A 20,998-nucleotide genomic window follows, 5' to 3' on the forward strand; every position below is an offset into this window, starting at 1 on the left:
CCTCTGTGTACTTTACAGGTTCTTCATACTATTATTACCATGACAGTTTAGATGATGAGCATAAAATGTGCCACAAGGAAATTTTTGCAAAGAGCAGCCATCATACGAGACAACATGCATGTCGTGTTTCCAGAATAAACAATGAAATGTCAAGCGTTTTTTTGTTTTGTTTTGTTTTGTGGCAGTCTGTGACACCTCATAATTATGTGTAAATACCACAGTTGCACTGCTGCAATAATAACATATCAAACTATTAGAATAAGTAAACCCTGTATTTCCCCCTTTTTATTTCAAAATGGGCAAAATCCTAACATCCTTGATGGAAGCAATTACTATATATTACATTAAGGAAAAACAAAAATGTGGGGCATGGTTGCACCAAAAAGTCCTCAAATATACTGAAAAAAGAGAATAGTTGAACCAACTTAAAAAAGCGTTACAGTTGGTAAAACCTGAATGAATTAAGTTGTTTGAACTTAAGTTAGCACGTTAGATCCTCTAACTTACAAACTTAAATTCAAACAATTGTGTATGAAGTGTATGAAGACAAAAAGGTCAGACTTATTGCAGCTGACCTGTCATAAAAATAAACCAGGAAAACTGGCCCAACCTTATGTGACATCAAGGCTGCCATTGTGGTACCTGCAGGCTGCCACTGTGATGCCACAACCTGGCAGTGCCACCAGAAGGATCCTGGTGTCTCTCTCGTTTGGTTCAAAGTTTCAAGAAGTCTTTTTTCTCCCATCACTGTGTGGAATATTTTAGGTGGGCTTTAAACAATAGCAACACCTTTGCTGGGATGGGAATAGATTCCATTACTTGTTGACAGTGTGGTGGGAAAGTGTTTCATGTATTGACTCTACTCTACTGCCTCTACTGGTGGTTGGCTCTCACTGCGGTATTATATCACTTCCTGTTCCGGAGCACAGCGGTGTTTTGCTGTATCTGTTAGCTGTTTAATCTGCGCAGTTAGATTGATCTAGTTAACTAAATAATGATTTGTTTCACAGTGTAATCTTCACGTACCTTAACTAAAGCATGAATCTAAATTATTTACACATTATTCACTTTGTGTGTTTTTAGGAATCCGCTAGCTTAGCGCAGCTACTAGCTCTTAGCCGGTTTAGCATGGCGGCTTCTCCTGTCTCTCCCGCACTTTTCTGCTCTGGGTGTGAAATGTTTAGTTATTCCTCGGCCTCCTTTAGCAGTAATGGTACTTGTAATAAGTGTAGCTTATTCGTAGCTTTGGAGGCCAGGCTGGGCAAATTGGAGACTCGGCTCTGCACCTTGGAAAATCCTACAGCTAGCCAGGCCCCTGTAGTCTGTGCGGACCAAGGTAGCTTAGCCGCCGTTAGTTCCCCTCCAGCAGATCCCGAGCAGCCGGGAAAGCAGGCCGACTGGGTGACTGTGAGGAGGAAGCGTAGTCCTAAACAGAAGCCCCGTGTACACCGCCAACCCGTTCACATCTCTAACCGTTTTTCCCCACTCGGCGACACACCCGCCAAGGAACAAACTCTGGTTATTGGCAACTCTGTTTTGAGAAATGTGAAGTTAGCGACACCAGCAACCATAGTCAAATGTCTTCCGGGGGCCAGAGCAGGCGACATTGAAGGAAATTTGAAACTGCTGGCTAAGGCTAAGCGTAAATTTGGTAAGATTGTAATTCACGTCGGCAGTAATGACACCCAGGTACGCCAATCGGAGGTCACTAAAATTAATATTGAATCGGTGTGTAACTTTGCAAAAACAATGTCAGACTCTGTAGTTTTCTCTGGGCCCCTCCCCAATCGGACCGGGAGTGACATGTTTAGCCGCATGTTCTCCCTGAATTGCTGGCTGTCTGAGTGGTGTCCAAAAAATGAGGTGGGCTTCATAGATAATTGGCAAAGCTTCTGGGGAAAACCTGGTCTTGTTAGGAGAGACGGCATCCATCCCACTTTGGATGGAGCAGCTCTCATTTCTAGAAATCTGGCCAATTTTCTTAAATCCTCCAAATCGTGACTATCCAGGGTTGGGACCAGGAAGCAGAGTTGTAGTCTTACACACCTCTCTGCAGCTTCTCTCCCCCTGCCATCCCCTCATTACCCCATCCCCGTAGAGACGGTGCCTGCTCCCAGACCACCAGTAACCAGAAAAATCTATTTAAGCATAAAAATTCAAAAAGAAAAAATAATATAGCACCTTCAACTGCACCACAGACTAAAACAGTTAAATGTGGTCTATTAAACATTAGATCTCTCTCTTCTAAGTCCCTGTTAGTAAATGATATAATAATTGATCAACATTTTGATTTATTCTGCCTTACAGAAACCTGGTTACAGCAGGATGAATATGTTAGTTTAAATGAGTCAACACCCCCGAGTCACACTAACTGCCAGAACGCTCGTAGCACGGGCCGAGGTGGAGGATTAGCAGCAATCTTCCACTCCAGCTTATTAATTAATCAAAAACCCAGACAGAGCTTTAATTCATTTGAAAGCTTGACTCTTAGTCTTGTCCATCCAAATTGGAAGTCCCAAAAACCAGTTTTATTTGTTGTTATCTATCGTCCACCTGGTCGTTACTGTGAGTTTCTCTGTGAATTTTCGGACCTTTTGTCTGACTTAGTGCTTAGCTCAGATAAGATAATTATAGTGGGCGATTTTAACAACCACACAGATGCTGAGAATGACAGCCTCAACGCTGCATTTAATCTATTGTTAGACTCGATTGGCTTTGCTCAAAATGTAAATGAGTCCACCCACCACTTTAATCATACCTTAGATCTTGTTCTGACTTATGGTATGGAATTTGAAGACTTAACAGTATTCCCTGAAAACCCCCTTCTGTCTGATCATTTCTTAATAACATTTACATTTACTCTGATGGACTACCCAGCAGTGGGGAATAAGTTTCATTACAGTAGAAGTCTTTCAGAAAGTGCTGTAACTAGGTTTAAGGATATGATTCCTTCTTTATGTTCTCTAATGCCATATACCAACACAGGGCAGAGTAGCTACCTAAACTCTGTGAGTGAGATAGATTATCTCGTCAATAGTTTTATATCCTCATTGAGGACAACTTTGGATGCTGTAGCTCCTCTGAAAAAGAGAGCCTTAAATCAGAAGTGCCTGACTCCGTGGTGTAACTCACAAACTCGCAGCTTAAAGCAGATAACCCGTAAGTTGGAGAGGAAATGGCGTCTCACTAATTTAGAAGATCTTCACTTAGCCTGGAAAAAGAGTCTGTTGCTCTATAAAAAAGCCCTCCGTAAAGCTAGGACATCTTACTACTCATCACTAATTGAAGAAAATAAGAACAACCCCAGGTTTCTTTTCAGCACTGTAGCCAGGCTGACAAAGAGTCAGAGCTCTATTGAGCCAAGTATTCCTTTAACTTTAACTAGTAATGACTTCATGACTTTCTTTGCTAATAAAATTTTAACTATTAGAGAAAAAATTACTCATAACCATCCCAAAGACATATCATTCTCCTTGGCTGCTTTCAGTCAATCAATCAATCAACTTTTTTTCTTATATAGCACCAAATCACAACAAACAGTTGCCCCAAGGCGCTCCACATTGTAAGGCAAGGCCATACAATAATTATGAAAAACCCCAACGGTCAAAACGACCCCTATGAGCAAGCACTTGGCCACAGTGGGAAGGAAAAACTCCCTTTTAACAGGAAGAAACCTCCAGCAGAACCAAGCTCAGGGAGGGGCAGTCTTCTGCTGAGACTGGTTGGGGCTGAGGGAAAGAACCAGGAAAAAGACATGCCGAGAAGGGGGGCAGAGATCGATCACTAATGATTAAATGCAGAGTGATGCATACGGAGCAAAAAGAGAAAGAAACAGTGCATCATGGGAACCCCCCACAGTCTACGTCTAAAGCAACATAACCAAGGGATGGTCCAGGGTCACCCGATCCAGCCCTAACTATAAGCCTTAGCGAAAAGGAAAGTTTTAAGCCTAATCTTAAAAGTAGAGAGGGTATCTGTCTCCCTGATCTGAATTGGGAGCTGGTTCCACAGGAGAGGAGCCTGAAAGCTGAAGGCTCTGCCTCCCATTCTACTCTTACAAACCCTAGGAACCACAAGTAAGCCCGCAGTCTGAGAGCGAAGCGCTCTAATGGGGTAATATGGTACTACGAGGTCCCTAAGATAAGATGGGACCTGATTATTCAAAACCTTATAAGTAAGAAGAAGAATTTTAAATTCTATTCTAGAATTAACAGGAAGCCAATGAAGAGAGGCCAACACGGGTGAGATATGCTCTCTCCTGCTAGTCCCCGTCAGTACTCTAGCTGCAGCATTCTGAACCAACTGAAGGCTTTTTAGGGAACTTTTAGGACAACCTGATAATAATGAATTACAATAGTCCAGCCTAGAGGAAATAAATGCATGAATTAGTTTTTCAGCATCACTCTGAGACAAGACCTTTCTGATTTTAGAGATATTGCGTAAATGCAAAAGGCAGTCCTACATATTTGTTTAATATGCGCTTTGAATGACATATCCTGATCAAAAATGACTCCAAGATTTCTCACAGTATTACTAGAGATCAGGGAAATGCCATCCAGAGTAACGATCTGGTTAGACACCATGCTTCTAAGATTTGTGGGGCCAAGTACAATAACTTCAGTTTTATCTGAGTTTAAAAGCAGGAAATTAGAGGTCATCCATGTCTTTATGTCTGTAAGACAATCCTGCAGTTTAGCTAATTGGTGTGTATCCTCTGGCTTCATGGATAGATAAAACTGGGTATCATCTGCGTAACAATGAAAATTTAAGCAATACCGTCTAATAATACTGCCCAAGGGAAGCATGTACAAAGTGAACAAAATTGGTCCTAGCACAGAACCTTGTGGAACTCCATAATTAACTTCAGTCTGTGAAGAAGATTCCCCATTTACATGAACAAACTGTAATCTATTAGACAAATATGATTCAAACCACCGCAGCGCAGTGCCCTTAATACCTATGACATGCTCTAATCTCTGTAATAAAATTTTATGGTCAACAGTATCAAAAGCAGCACTGAGGTCTAACAGAACAAGCACAGAGATAAGTCCACTGTCCGAAGCCATAAGAAGATCATTTGTAACCTTCACTAATGCTGTTTCTGTACTATGATGAATTCTAAAACCTGACTGAAACTCTTCAAATAGACCATTCCTCTGCAGGTGATCAGTTAGCTGTTTTACAACTACCCTCTCAAGAATCTTTGAGAGAAAAGGAAGGTTGGAGATTGGCCTATAATTAGCTAAGATAGCTGGGTCAAGTGATGGCTTTTTAAGTAATGGTTTAATTACTGCCACCTTAAAGGCCTGTGGTACATAACCAACTAACAAAGATAGATTGATCATATTTAAGATTGAAGCATTAAATAATGGTAGGACTTCCTTGAGCAGCCTGGCAGGAATGGGGTCTAATAAACATGTTGATGGTTTGGATGAAGTAACTAATGAAAATAACTCAGACAGAACAATCGGAGAGAAAGAGTCTAACCAAATACCGGCATCACTGAAAGCAGCCAAAGATAACGATACATCTTTGGGATGGTTATGAGTATTTTTTTCTCTAATAGTCAAAATTTTGTTAGCAAAGAAAGTCATGAAGTCATTACTAGTTAAAGTTAATGGAATACTCAGCTCAATAGAGCTCTGACTCTTTGTCAGCCTGGCTACAGTGCTGAAAAGAAACCTGGGGTTGTTCTTATTTTCTTCAATTAGTGATGAGTAGAAAGATGTCCTAGCTTTATGGAGGGCTTTTTTATAGAGCAACAAACTCTTTTCCAGGCTAAGTGAAGATCTTCTAAATTAGTGAGACGCCATTTCCTCTCCAACTTACGGGTTATCTGCTTTAAGCTACGAGTTTGTGAGTTATACCACGGAGTCAGACACTTCTGATTTAAAGCTCTCTTTTTCAGAGGAGCTACAGCATCCAAAGTTGTCTTCAATGAGGATGTAAAACTATTGACGAGATACTCTAACTCCCTTACAGAGTTTAGGTAGCTACTCTGCTCTGTGTTGGTATATGACATTAGAGAACATAAAGAAGGAATCATATCCTTAAACCTAGTTACAGCGCTTTCTGAAAGACTTCTAGTGTAATGAAACTTATTCCCCACTGCAGGGTAGTCCAACAGGGTAAATGTAAATGTTATTAAAAAATGATCAGACAGAAGGGAGTTTTCAGGGAATACTGTTAAGTCTTCTATTTCCATACCATAAGTCAGAACAAGATCTAAAATATGATTAAAGTGGTGGGTGGACTCATTTACTTTTTGAGCAAAGCCGATAGAGTCTAATAATAGATTAATGCAGTGTTGAGGCTGTCATTCTCAGCATCTGTGTGGATGTTAAAATCGCCCACTATAATTATCTTATCTGAGCTAAGCACTAAGTCAGACAAAAGGTCTGAAAATTCACAGAGAAACTCACAGTAACAACCAGGTGGACGATAGATAATAACAAATAAAACTGGTTTTTGGGACTTCCAATTTGGATGGACAAGACTAAGAGACAAGCTTTCAAATGAATTAAAGCTCTGTCTAGGTTTTTGATTAATTAATAGGCTGGAATGGAAGATTGCTGCTAATCCTCCACCCCGGCCCGTGCTACGAGCATTCTGACAGTTAGTGTGACTCGGGGGTGTTGACTCATTTAAACTAACATATTCATCCTGCTGTAACCAGGTTTCTGTTAGGCAGAATAAATCAATACGTTGATCAATTATTATATCATTTACCAACAGGGACTTAGAAGAGAGAGACCTAATGTTTAATAAACCACATTTAACTGTTTTAGTCTGTGGTGCAATTGAAGGTGCTATATTATTTTTTCTTTTTGAATTTTTATGCTTAAATAGATTTTTGCTGGTTATTGGTGGTCTGGGAGCAGGCACCGTCTCTACGGGGATGGGGTAATGAGGGGATGGCAGGGGGAGAGAAGCTGCAGAGAGGTGTATAAGACCACAGCTCTGCCTCCTGGTCCCAACGCTAGACAGTCACAGTTTGGAGGATCCCAAAAAATTGGCCAGATTTCTAGAAATGAGAGCTGCTCCCTCTAAAGTGGGATGGATGTTGTCTCTCCTAACAAGACCAGGTTTTCCCCAGAAGCTTTGCCAGTTATCAATGAAGCCCACCTCATTTTTTGGACACCACTCAGACAGCCAGCAATTCAAGGAGAACATGCGGCTAAACATGTCACTCCCGGTCTGATTGGGGAGGGGCACAGAGAAAACAACAGAGTCCGACATTGTGGTGATGCCGGTATTTGGTTAGACTCTTTCTCTCCAATTGTTCTGAGTTATTTTCATTAGTTACTTCCTCCAAACCGTCAACATGTCTATTAGACCCCATTCCTACCAGGCTGCTCAAGGAAGCCCTACCATTAATTAATGCTTCAATCTTAAATATGATCAATCTATCTTTATTAGTTGGCTATGTACCACAGGTTTTTAAGGTGGCAGTAATTAAACCATTACTTAAAAAGACATCACTTGACCCAGCTATCTTAGCTAATTATAGGCCAATCTCCAACCTTCCTTTTCTCTCAAAAAGTCTTGAAAGGGTAGTTGTAAAACAGCTAACTGATCATCTGCAGAGGAATGGTCTATTTGAAGAGTTTCAGTCAGGGTTTAGAATTCATCATAGTACAGAAACAGCATTAGTGAAGGTTACAAATGATCTTCTTATGGCCTCAGACAGTGGACTCATCTCTGTGCTTGTTCTGTTAGACCTCAGTGCTGCTTTTGATACTGTTGACCATAAAATTTTATTACAGAGATTAGAGTTTGCCATGGGTATTAAAGGCACTGCGCTGCGGTGGTTTGAATCATATTTATCTAATAGATTACAATTTGTTCATGTAAATGGGGAATCTTCTTCACAGACTGAGGTTAATTATGGAGTTCCACAAGGTTCTATGCTAGGACCAATTTTATTCACTTTATACATGCTTCCCTTAGGCAGTATTATTAGACAGCATTGCTTAAATTTTCATTGTTACGCAGATGATACCCAGCTTTATCTATCCATGAAGCCAGAGGACACACACCAATTAGCTAAACTGCAGGATTGTCTTACAGACATAAAGAAATGGATGACCTCTAATTTCCTGCTTTTAAACTCAGATAAAACTGAAGTTATTGTACTTGGCCCCACAAATCTTAGAAACATGGTGTCTAACCAGATCCTTACTCTGGATGGCATTACCCTGACCTCTAGTAATACTGTGAGAAATCTTGGAGTCATTTTTGATCAGGATGTGTCATTCAATGTGCATATTAAACAAATATGTAGGACTGCTTTTTTGCATTTGCGCAATATCTCTAAAATTAGAAAGGTCTTTTCTCAGAGTGATGCTGAAAAACTAATTCATGCATTTATTTCCTCTAGGCTGGACTATTGTAATTCATTATTATCAGGTTGTCCTAAAAGGTCCCTGAAAAGCCTTCAGTTAATTCAAAATGCTGCAGCTAGAGTGCTGACAGGCACTAGAAGGAGAGAGCATATCTCACCCATATTGGCCTCTCTTCATCAGCTTCCTGTTAATTCTAGAATAGAATTTAAAATTCTTCTTCTTACTTATAAGGTTTTGAATAATCAGGTCCCATCTTATCTTAGGGACCTCATAGTACCATATCACCCCAATAGAGCACTTCGCTCTCAGACTGCAGGCTTACTTGTAGTTCCTAGGGTTTGTAAGAGTAGAATGGGAGGCAGAGCCTTCAGCTTTCAGGCTCCTCTCCTGTGGAACCAGCTCCCAATTCAGATCAGGGAGACAGACACCCTCTCTACTTTTAAGATTAGGCTTAAAACTTTCCTTTTTGCTAAAGCTTATAGTTAGGGCTGGATCAGGTGACCCTGAACCATCCCTTAGTTATGCTGCTATAGACTTAGACTGCTGGGGGGTTCCCATGATGCACTGAGTGTTTCTTTCTCTTTTTGCTCTGTATGCACCACTCTGCATTTAATCATTAGTGATTGATCTCTGCTCCCCTCCACAGCATGTCTTTTTCCTAGTTCTCTCCCTCAGCCCCAACCAGTCCCAGCAGGAGACTGCCCCTCCCTGAGCCTGGTTCTGCTGGAGGTTTCTTCCTGTTAAAAGAGAGTGTTTCCTTCCCACTGTCACCAAGTGCTTGCTCACAGGGGGTTGTTTTGACCGTTGGGGTTTTTCTGTAATTATTGTATGGCTTTGCCTTACAATATAAAGCGCCTTGGGGCAACTGTTTGTTGTGATTTGGCGCTATATAAATAAAATTGATTTGATTTGATTTGTTTGGTGCCCTTGCTTCTAAAGCAGAAGGTTCCTGGTTCAAGACCACCCGTACATGTAATGTGGAGTTGCATCTGGCAGCGTATCTGATGTAAAACTTGTGCCAAATCAATATGTAGATCTATATCACATCTGGTGTGGTGACCCAGAGTGAAAAAGGGAGAAGCCAGAAGAACTCAGTACTTAAAACAGATCCATGTAGTATATTCAGATTTTTAAGGAGCAGCCTGTTTCTGTGCTTGTTGATTTAAATGTAAAGAAGCTGTTGCTCACATGCTCTTTTGCTGCTGGGTAAGTGGGTGTGTCTCAGAGACACCCTACTCAAGAATTCAAAATATGGATTTCTATGACCTGTGTTACACAAGTCTAAAAATCTAGTGCAATGCTAAAATACCCTCTGCTGTATGAGAATTATTTCCTTTATAATTTGCAGTTGTTTAATTAATTATTAAGATCCTATTGTCTTACGTACAATGTTTATATGTTCAATAAAACCCCTCTGTCAATGAGCTTTTGACAAGAGCAGAAATTAGCTTTGACTTAGCGGACGTTAACGTGACGTCCACGAAATGTCTTGAAAATGACTCCAAAGGTGTTACTTGGTTCTAAAAACAGCGTTTTCAGTTTTATAAGTGTTTATTTCTTGCTAACATTTACATAATATATGAGAAAGATGTTATGTTTACACACAAACGAAACAGGGTTTTGCAGCTATCTAGACCAGCCACTGATGTTACCACGCTAACCTCCACAAAATGTCTTGTAAATAAGTTCAGAGGTGTTATTTGGATCTAAAAACAGCATTTTCAGTTTTATAAGTGTTTATTTCTTGCTAACATTTACATAATATATGAGAAAGATGTTATGTTTACACACAAACGAAACAGGGTTTTGCAGCTAGCTAGACCAGCCACTGATGTTACCATGCTAACCTCCGCAAAATGTCTTGTAAATAAGTTCAGAGGTGTTACTTGGTTCTAAAAACAGCGTTTTCAGTTTTATGTGTTTATTTCTTGCTATCATTTACATAATATATGAGAAAGATGTTATGTTTACACACAAACGAAACAGGGTTTTGCAGCTAGCTAGACCAGCCACTGATGTTAACCACGCTAACCTCCGCAAAATGTCTTGTAAATAAGTTCAGAGGTGTTACTTGGTTCTAAAAACAGCGTTTTCAGTTTTATAAGTGTTTATTTCTTGCTATCATTTACATAATATATGAGAAAGATGTTATGTTTACACACAAACGAAACAGGGTTCTGCAGCTAGCTAGACCAGCCACTGATGTTAACCACGCTAACCTCCGCAAAATGTCTTGTAAATAAGTTCAGAGGTGTTACTTGGTTCTAAAAACAGCGTTTTCAGTTTTATAAGTGTTTATTTCTTGCTAACGTTTACATAATATATGAGAAAGATGTTATGTTTACACACAAACGAAACAGGGTTTTGCAGCTAGCTAGACCAGCCACTGACGCCGCAAAATGTCTTGTAAATAAGTTCAGAGGTGTTACTTGGTTCTAAAAACAGCGTTTTCAGTTTTATAAGTGTTTATTTCTTGCTATCATTTACATAATATATGAGAAAGATGTTATGTTTACACACAAACGAAACAGGGTTTTGCAGCTAGCTAGACCAGCCACTGATGTTAACCACGCTAACCTCCGCAAAATGTCTTGTAAATAAGTTCAGAGGTGTTATTAGGTTCTAAAAACAGTGTTTTCAGTTTTATAAATGTTTATTTCTTGCTAGCATATATATATTTATATATATATATATAGAGACAAAGCCTTCGCAATACCTGATGGCCATATTTGATAGCCTCCGGTTATGATCCATTTCAGGCTGAACTTTCGCTTATATTAGAAGAATTTCTACAAGTACCATCATAGAATTGTGAGACTGTGAAGCTGTTTCACGTATTTGACTGTAAACCCCTTTAATGCAGTAATTCACCAAACGAACACAGCTGCCAGTGCAGGTTAATAATCCTCCATGTTTAAAAGATTTCTGTGGATTGTTTTCCCCCACTGTAAATAGTGCTGGCGAGCGGAGATGATGTTGCTATGGTGACACAGTGCTGTGGCAGCTGGTAATTATTCGGGTATAAGTGCCAGCAGAGAGACCGAGACGCTTGCTGGCACACAGTAGGAGGAACAGTGACATCTTGACACCAACCTTTCAGACGACGCTGCTGTCGGACCTGAGAGGGAATTCATAGGACGTTAATTAAGTGAAGGATGGATGACCTGATCGCATTGTGATGACACAAAGCCTTTGCGGTCAAGTGTTTTCATAATAAAACAGGAGCTCAACCATGGTGTCGCAAGGCGATACGCCACAGGTGATTTTTACAAATGTTATGGATGATGATGATGTCGGTGTGGAGGTTGCAGCACGTGTTGTTAGATGATGAGATTAAGAGGTGGTGAAATCCAGTTGTTAACCACTGTTGCACAAACAGAATGGTGAGAGAGAGAGAGAGAGAGAGAGAGAGAGAGAGAGAGAGAGAGAGAGAGAGAGAGAGCGAGCACCTCAGAGGGCTGAAGGTGTATGTGAATACACCAGTTATGTGCATCATAATACACAAATATACACACAATTCCCCTGACTGCCTCTCTCTCTCTCTCTCTCTCTCTCTCTCTCTCTCACACACACACACACATCCAGTAGATGGCAGTGTTCTATGCATTGTGACCCAAAATGCTTAGAACACATAAAAACAAAAGTGTTAAGAAATAATGTTTATGAATAAGTATTGAAACGATTATTGAAGTACAGGTCCAATACAGTACAGCAGCTTGTCACTTAGAGCTGTCAAAGTTGCTAAGCAACAGGGGAAGACAAGCTGCTGATGCAATTGCAAAATGTTCCTTGGATGAGACCATTTCATTTCAGAACAGGTGTTTTGGCCTCTGTTGATTCGAAAGGCCATATATTCGTAAAACACAACCCACAAAGGATACAGCCCCTCAACTGAGACACAGCCATTGCCTTCAGCCTGCTGCTTTTTTTGTGAAATGTAAATGACTATGAATATTGAAAATTCCTAAAAGGAAGGAGCACACTGTTGAGCTCAAGAAAATTAAAAGGCCTGAAAACCCAGAAATAAGTGCAGTGGATGACGGAGGCACTTTCCACCTTTTTGTAAGATCAAGAACACCCTGCAGGATGAAGGTCAACATCAACAACCAATTTAGTTATTCAATAACTTTGAAGCAGTCTGCACAGTTCTGAAAGCACATTGATGGATACGTGAGACAAAGAAGAATTAGTGCCTGATTTTTGACCATCTGAAGCAGGCCACTTCATTTAGACAGACTGCAAAAAAAAAAAAAAACTAGAACCTCGGCCAGGGCCATGGGGTCACTGAAGCCATAACATCTACACGCCGTGGAATCATTGAACCTAAAAAAGTCTAACAATGATGTTTGCTCAGTAGTAAAAAAAAGTTTCATCTGCTGTGACTGGATAGCATGTATCCTTAGCGCTTGGCATCACAGTTTATTGCAACTTGCACCTTTCCCAGAAGCTACTGTCATCTGAGCACTGATATTGATATTGCATGTGCTTATAGACAAAAACATATAAGAGACAAAATTCAATGTATTATTCAACTAAACTGCAAATATATGAATTTTTTAACATTTATGAAACACTTCTCTAAACAAGGCCATAGGGTCACTGACCCTAAAGAGATTCCCTCCTTGGCACAGTGATCTATTTCTTTTTGTCTTTCTCTAAAATTGTATATAATAATCATTAAATTATTAATATATAAACAAAACTAAATTTAAGAAATATTACAATTTGAAAACAAATGCACCCGAACGTGATCACAGCTGCAACTGCTTAATGCTAACTTTTAACATTGAAAATGCCGTAGACATGCTAACACGTTAGCATCGGGATCCGGATCGTGATCCGGATCACCACTAAAATTTAATCACTTGTTCCTCTTGTCATTTCCAACCACTCCACAAAATTTCAACAAAAATAAATTTAAGAAATATTACAATTTGAAAACAAATGCACCCGAACGTGATGACAGCTGCAACTGCTTAATGCTAACTTTTAACATTGAAAATGCCATAGACATGGTAATGTGTTAGCATTGGGATCCGGATCGTGATCCGGATCACCACTAAAATTTAATCACTTGTTCCTCTTGTCATTTCCAACCACTCCACAAAATTTCATCAAAATCGGTTCAAAACTTTTTGAGTTATCCTGCTGACAGACAGACAGACAAACAAACAAACGCGACCGAAAACATAACCTCCTTGGCGGAGGTAATAATGAACCTGAACATTCATCCAGGAATTCAAACGGATGAAGTATATTGTTTAACCATCTGATTTTCTGCAAAACTCTTCTTTCCATTATGCTTGGAGAAGACAAGCTGCTTTTCCAGCTCCCACACTCCCCAGTCACATGAGCATCACCGAGATGAGAGACACAGTAGAGTTTTTCATCACCAGCACAAAACACACATCTTCTGTATATACACACACATGCACACACCCGTGCGTGCACAATGCTCCAGAAAGGAGTTTGGCTGTTGCACACACTCCCAGTCATTACTGAGTCTGCTGCAGCAGGCTGTTGAGCTGACTGAAAGGAGGAACAAGATGCAAAAGAAGGGAGAGACACGGACAGGCGGAAAGAAAATACCCTCCTCACTCTGTGTATGTGTGTGTGTGTGTGTTTGAATCGTTGGCTGACACTTTCACTCCGGCCTTTATTCTCCACCTGATTATCTACCCTTGCTTGTCATTGCAGTGCTGGTTTGGGGGGGGGGCTCTCTAAGATGATCTGTGGATCTCCGGCATCATAAATCACCTTCATTTGCATCAGGAGGTTTCATCAGTTCAGTCAAACACAACTTTGGCTGTTAGAGAGGGACGTGATCAGATTACTTAGATTGTGCGCAGAGTCCTCACATCAGTTTTAGAGGCTTCAGTGTGTGTGTGTGTGTGTGTGTGTTTTGGGGGAACAACTGCAGCAGACTGATGCACAGTGCTGCAGTCTGATGTTGCTCTGTGCTGCCACCTGCTGGATAATAATAATTGAAAGCCCATAATATCCTCAGTGTGAAATGGTAAATGGACTGCATTTATATAGCGCTTTGTCCATCTGCATCAGATGCTCAAAGTGCTTTACAATAATGCCTCATATTCACCCCGATGTCAGGGTGCTGCCATACAAGGCGCTCACTACACAGCGGGAGCTACTAGGGGATCAAGGACCTTGCCCAAGGGCCCTTAATGATTTTCCATTCAAACTGGGATTTGAACCAAGGATCCTCTGGTCTCAAGCCCAATGCTTAACCACTAGATCATCACCCCCCATCATGCAAAATGCATGATGACAGTAATATGTGTCAAAAAACAAGTTTCCTTTAGTACTTTTTATGAATTATTGCTATCTGCACTTGCAGGTGGACAAACAATATATAGACAACTTTGGTGTCTGTTGGACATTTGATCTCCTTCGTCCCAGTCCATCCAGCTGTAACTGGTTACCAGTCTTCACTGTGGGACTAACTTGTGATGGACTGTCCTGGGAAGAGTTTTAGACTCTTATTTGCTTCACGCTGCAGTATCCATGGATACCATACGTTCCGACCCCATGGACCTCAGTGCCTGTATATGACTTTCTTTTACTTGGTGAGCTAAAATTGGCATTTTGAGATGTTAATGTTCAGTTTGGATGAAAATCAGTATATTTGTCTGACAGATCACGTCAGGTCCAGATGACAACAGGTCTGACTGTATCTATGAATAAACTGTTCATCCTCAGCAACAGTATCAGTAATTTATAGAGCCGGGGAGTGAAAACACGCACACAGTTATCCTGTGCATATTTAATTTCACTGCTAGAAGAAATAGTCCCATATAGGCTCTGAGGGCAGGTGCTTTTCCTCGCATCTCGTAGCGTGAAGCGTGTGAGAATCTAAAATCTCCCTGGATGGGACCCCAGTCCATCACATGTTACTTCTCCAGCCAAGGCTGGTACCCACTTATAGCCGGTTGGACTGAGATGGAGCAGATGAAATGGCTGTGGACAAAATACACCGGGAATCAAACATAGGCCTACATATTGGTAACCCAACTCCTATCCCACAGACCTACTTGCTCTGCAGTGTTTGGTAACACATACCTGCCAACATTTGAATTTACCTGTGTGGTACACCCACACATGGCCGCGAGCACCAAGGGCGTAAAGCGTAACTATGGGGTCCGGGGGCATGCCTGGACCCACACAAATGTGGGACTAATGGGCGTCCTGAACACATTCATGCAGGATGTGGGACACGGGGGTAAGTACTGGGACTGTCCCGCCCAATGTGGGACAGTTGGCAGCACTGGTAACGTATGATATCATATCAAACTGTGGTGTTTGTTCAAAGCTGGTCTGTTTTTTCAGTTTCTTCTCAGTAATTGCAAATTGATTGTTTTCTTTTTGTATATCCGCAGCGTGTACCTGTCCGATGGCGTCCCCTCACGCAGTGTGACACATCATGGCTCCGTTGCTGAGTGGAGTGTGGTGGGGGCCGGAGGCGGGCATCGCAGGCTCAAAGGTGGCCGCTGCTGGAGGCGCGGCGTCATGGGTGAACGGCGGGCAGTTGATCCTGGTTGGCACCCTCAGTGCCTTCACCGCTGTGCTGTTACTGTCTGTGGTGCTGCTGCTGTGCGCCAGCTGTCAGGGGTGAGAACTCACACCAAACCCTCAAGTATGTGGTAGACAGCTGTGCACAATGACACCCTTAAAAGCGCTGCAAAAGCACATCGTGTCAGAGAAGTGGTCAGCAATGCAGAATACACACAGCTACATAAAGGGAAATAAATATATAAAAGATTTCATTCATTAAATATGCATTTTCTGTAAAAGCTTGCACTGCAAATAAAAAAGCAGATTATAAGAACAATGCACCATCCTTTGATCATTTTCCCAGAACAGAGTGAAACTAAAGACACTTTAAAAGAAAACAAAATGTTATTTTAAAAATGTCTCAAATTAAAAACAAATAATAGAATTTTTTTAAGTATTTCCTATTTAATTATAATTCTATCTTTTTATTTAAATTTAACTATTTTTTTTAGTCTGAATTGATTTTAAATAGAAGTAAAGACACGTAAACCTATTCCAAATCTATTAATATTTTATACTGACCACATAATGGAACAATTTGATATAATCTCACTCACTCATCTTTAACCACTTACTCCAGTTAAGGGTCACAGCGCGGGGGGGGAACACATGCACACACAGGGAGAACATGCAAACTCCACACAGAAAGGCCACATGCAGGAATCGAACCCATGACCTTCTTGCTGTGAGGCAACAGTGCTAACCACTAAGCTACCTTGCTGCCCATGTGACATAAGCTAACAAATAAAATCAGAATGGTAATAATAAATCTAATGCCTAACTCATCATGATAATAAATGATTGAGCCAGTAAATTCATCATAATAATAATTAGTCAAACCAATCATTTCAGTAAAAAAATAAATAAAAATTATACCAATAATTTCAGTAAAAAATAGATAAAAATTATATATATATATATATATATATATATATATATATATATATATATGAATGTAAATTTCAGCAGGAACTGTATCTTATACAGCTTTTATTACAATATAAGTAATTATTCACCTTAATCATGTTTCTCTTCTCCAGATTTATCATTTTAAATTTAAAATGCAAACTGCCCGCTCTAATCTAAGGGCATTTAACCATATACATGTATAAAGGGTGTTTTCCTCCAAATATCAGAAAATGTTAAAAATGATGCATTATTATTATTATTATTATTATTATTCAGCCAATATGTATGTAAGCACCTCAAAACACCTTTACATCACAGCTACTATGGAGGTGTGTAGAAAACTGTCCAAATACTTATGATCTGAGCTTCTCTGAAACTGTTTCCTTTGGTTTTGAGCACGAGGCGGCACTTTTAGTTGAGCTTGAGGCTGATGATATGAAATTGCTGAGTCGAGGCTGACGCTCTCGACATCCCGCTCCATCATTCATCCTCACTGCTGACTCATCTCTCCATTCTGCTGTTTCCAGGCAGAAAAAAGCCGGCAGTGGACACCCAGCAGCAGACCACGAGAACCTCGTGAACGGAGTGAGTTGAAGTTTTCATCAGAATTACTATATTTTTATTTAATTGTGAAAAAAATGTTTCCAGATTTCGCTGCGTGAAGTGGATGAGAGTGTGACGTCTCCTGGGCGGGGCACCCGTTGAAAGCACGCAAAGATTTATTTCCTTTTTTTTCTTTCTTTGCCTCAAATGGAAGCAAGACTTGTTACGAAAGAAAAAAAAATTACATTCAGTTTTCCTCGTCCACTGAGAGATGCACTGTTTAGTGACGGATGTCAGAGGTCAGAGGTCAGCAGCATCAGGGATTAAAGGTCACTGATGAATTCAAATAAAACACCCACAGACTGTGACAAGTGTACGTACAGGAAGTTGCAAACAGTGCTGCTGCAAGTCGACAGCAAGCGGAGCCGCTAATAGCGCACATGCACACGCCTCTCTCCACCTTAATCACACACGTGCACGTCCTGTGACATTTGTTACTACACACATATTCAGCAAACCCGGCTGATTGAACCTCCCCTCATTAACTCAGTTGTTAGTTAGCTGGTAAAAGTCACTAGTTTCTGGTCATAAGAACTGGTGCTGCAGTCACGCCATGTGTGTTGTTATACTCACGTTGTTGCCAGATTAGAGAGACTCCTGATTCGTGGTCCCGCTGCACGGCTCCAATCAAACAGGGTCATTTTCGTTTATTAATGAGGAATGCGCTTTGGGTTTGTTTCTTCTCTTGTACAAGTAGTTAATCTTTTTTCAGCTGTTGCTTTTATAATTGATGTTCTCCCCGTGGCCTGTTTTACTGCTTATAACCTGCAGCGATGTGAGATACAGTGTCGTACTGAAGAACACTTCCACAGACAGTCAGGGATTGATCGGCTCACCTTTTGTTTAATGGACAATCCACTCTGTCACCTGGGCCGTGGTTGCACACAAAGTGCAAACGCACGCAGATTGATCATAACCAGATCTTTTTGTGACCATATTGTCCATATTGTTTTTTCCCTTGATTTTTATTATTATTATTGTTGTTGTTGTTGTTAATAGAGTAGTAATCTTATTATAGTATTTTAATATTCCTCAATGGTGTAGAAACATAAAAAAGGAAGTCTAGAATCAATATTTGAGTCTCTACCAAAATGGAATCACTTGTTCCCACTCATGAAGGTAGTAATTTGCAGTTGATAAGTTTATTATGCACTGCTTATTTTTGCCGTCTGCTGTTTTTTGTGGAGAACGTAATCGTGTATTTTCATCTGAAATTCATGTTCTAATATCTTGCTTTCTTGAAGAAAATATACAAAATCCTATGTATCCTTTGATTGATTTATTTGTTTTAAAAAATATGAAAAGAAACTGCATTTCTGCAGAAACAATAATACGTTCACTGTCGTACAGTATGTTTAAGAAAGTTAGAAAAAAAAACATGAGGAGGAGGCACTGCCAAGCATGCATTTATTTGTTTAGTGTTTATTGACATTAAAATTCTACATGCCTGCATTAGCTTTTAAAAAAACTATGTGAGATTAATGGATGATGTAAAAAAAAAAAATCTGCATTAAAATTTAACTTTTTTTCAAGGTCCAAGTTTCATTTAAAACGATCCATATGTTTTTGACAAACAAACATATCCTCCTTGGTGGAGGTAAATAATTCAGGAGATTAGTTTAACTGGCTTGCAAAGCAATTTTCAGAGGTCCATCGCAGCAGCCGGTGTTATGAGGTTTGATGGCCACTAGATGGAGGTGTAGAGCTTTTTCAAACTTGCACCACAGTGCAGCAGGAAGAAAAACAACAAACCTAAACAAAGAACATCCTGAGGGTGTCACTGCTGTGGATTATATATTTATCGATGGAAAAATGCTCACTAATTCATCCTTTATGCACGCTCTGTGTTAATTAGTGTTGATATTTAGTTATTTGTCGTTAACAAGTGCTGATTATTGGTAATCGAAGGCGCGCTCTCTTTAATTGGTGTTGATGTTGCCATGTGATGTAACAAAAAGGAAACCAGAACTCATTTGGAAAGCGCTCTTGAGCAAGGCTGAACTCCAGCCCGCTTCCTGCATGGGGGTGAAATGTAATGTTTAACATACTGTATGTTATTATCAGAATAAAGAGAACTGAATTATTTCTCCTTATAGAAATTCATTTCTTTAGTAATTATTTTAATAGATTTTTTTAAAGGCTCTATTTAATTCCAGATATACAGTTGTGTGCATACATATCAGTACTCATGGAAAAAAATTAAGAAATGTTTTTTTTTAATAATATGAAAATAAAATTTTAAATTCAAGCTTCTGTACAAAAACATAAGCGCCAACATGATCTAAATTAAATACGTTTTTTTTTTCAGTTTGAGATAAAAGAGCTTTTGCCAAAAGACACCATATTTATTTTCAAATTTCTGATTGCACCAACACAGTTATGAGATATTGCAAAGAGTGCTGTTCACCCAAGTGCTTACCATCATGATGGTGACCTTGATGTTATCAATAACAAAATTACACAACATGGAATGAACAAATACAAATTTTTACCATCAAAATGCAATGATTTTGATTGGCTAACACTTGTTGGTTTGTTAGTGTCTGACCTAAATGTGTCACTGATAAGCGTCTGTGTTGGGCAGATGTCAGAAAGAGAGACCATCAGCCAATCAGCAGACAGTCCAGGTACTGACATGGCTGTTAGCAGCTCTCACAACGGACCTCTAACCAGCGGTACAGGTCAGACAACCTTTACATGACATTTAAAGGACACGTTCCCTTGTTTCAACTTTTATTGTCCCTCCTCTGTACATCTCCAAACCATCTCAATCTCACCTCTCTGACTTTGTCTCCAAACCGTCCCACCTGAGCTGTCCCTCTGATATGTTCATTCCGAATCCTGTCCATTCTCGTCACTCCCAAAGAGAATTGCAACATCTTCAGCTCTGCGTTTGTCTTTTTGTTAGTGCCACTCACTGTCTCACTACTGTCTTGCAGACTTTCCCCTTCACTCTTGCAGATATTCTTTGGTCACAAATCACTCCTTCTCCACCCACTCCACCCTGCCTGCCCTCTCTTCTTTACCTCTCTACCAAACTCTCCATAAATTTGTAATGCACAACCTTGCTAATGCTGTAAAAAATTACAAGGTTTGTTAAAAAAAAGAACTAGTTTATCTTCCTTGTCAACTACATGATAATGAATTTCTTCTTTCTGGTAAAATATCTCATCTCCCCACTATGTTTATTTATTTATATTTCCATAGCTGCTGATTAGCTGTATTTTTTTTTTACATCAGTTATAAAATATTCAGTGTTGCCGAGTGTCATGGTTTGAGGTGGCTTGACCCTGTAGGTTGTAGGAGGCAAATGCAGACTCACAGACACAGGAGTTGGATTAAGAAAAATAGCTTTATCTGGTAAGCAGGCAATAGGTTCGGTACACAGGAAATCAGTCAACGAAGTGGAGGGACAGGCAGGTAGCGAGCTGAGGCAGAGTCCAAAAACAAGCACAGTTCTCAATACACGGCAACAGGAGTTCACAGGACTGAGGCAGAGGCAAAGTCAAAAAACGAGCAGAGTTCAGGGATAAGACGAGGTGGAGGTCGATAACGCAGGCAAGGTCAGAAAT

General features: G+C 40.1%; 1 protein-coding gene across 1 annotated transcript in view; it reads left to right on the forward strand.

Moving 5' to 3' along the window:
• pag1 (phosphoprotein membrane anchor with glycosphingolipid microdomains 1) overlaps nucleotides 1–20,998 on the forward strand; it is a 101,150-nt gene that overhangs the window by 64,679 nt on the left and 15,473 nt on the right. The window contains exons 2-4 of the mRNA XM_034160470.1: nucleotides 15,740–15,971; nucleotides 17,351–17,408; nucleotides 20,011–20,107. Coding sequence (XP_034016361.1) covers nucleotides 15,784–15,971; nucleotides 17,351–17,408; nucleotides 20,011–20,107 — 343 coding nt within the window. The 5' untranslated portion in view covers nucleotides 15,740–15,783. The remainder of the gene's footprint in view (nucleotides 1–15,739; nucleotides 15,972–17,350; nucleotides 17,409–20,010; nucleotides 20,108–20,998) is intronic.

Source organism: Thalassophryne amazonica, chromosome 20 (genome assembly GCF_902500255.1).
Source record: "Thalassophryne amazonica chromosome 20, fThaAma1.1, whole genome shotgun sequence".
In the NCBI taxonomy this organism is placed as follows: Eukaryota; Metazoa; Chordata; class Actinopteri; order Batrachoidiformes; family Batrachoididae; genus Thalassophryne; species Thalassophryne amazonica.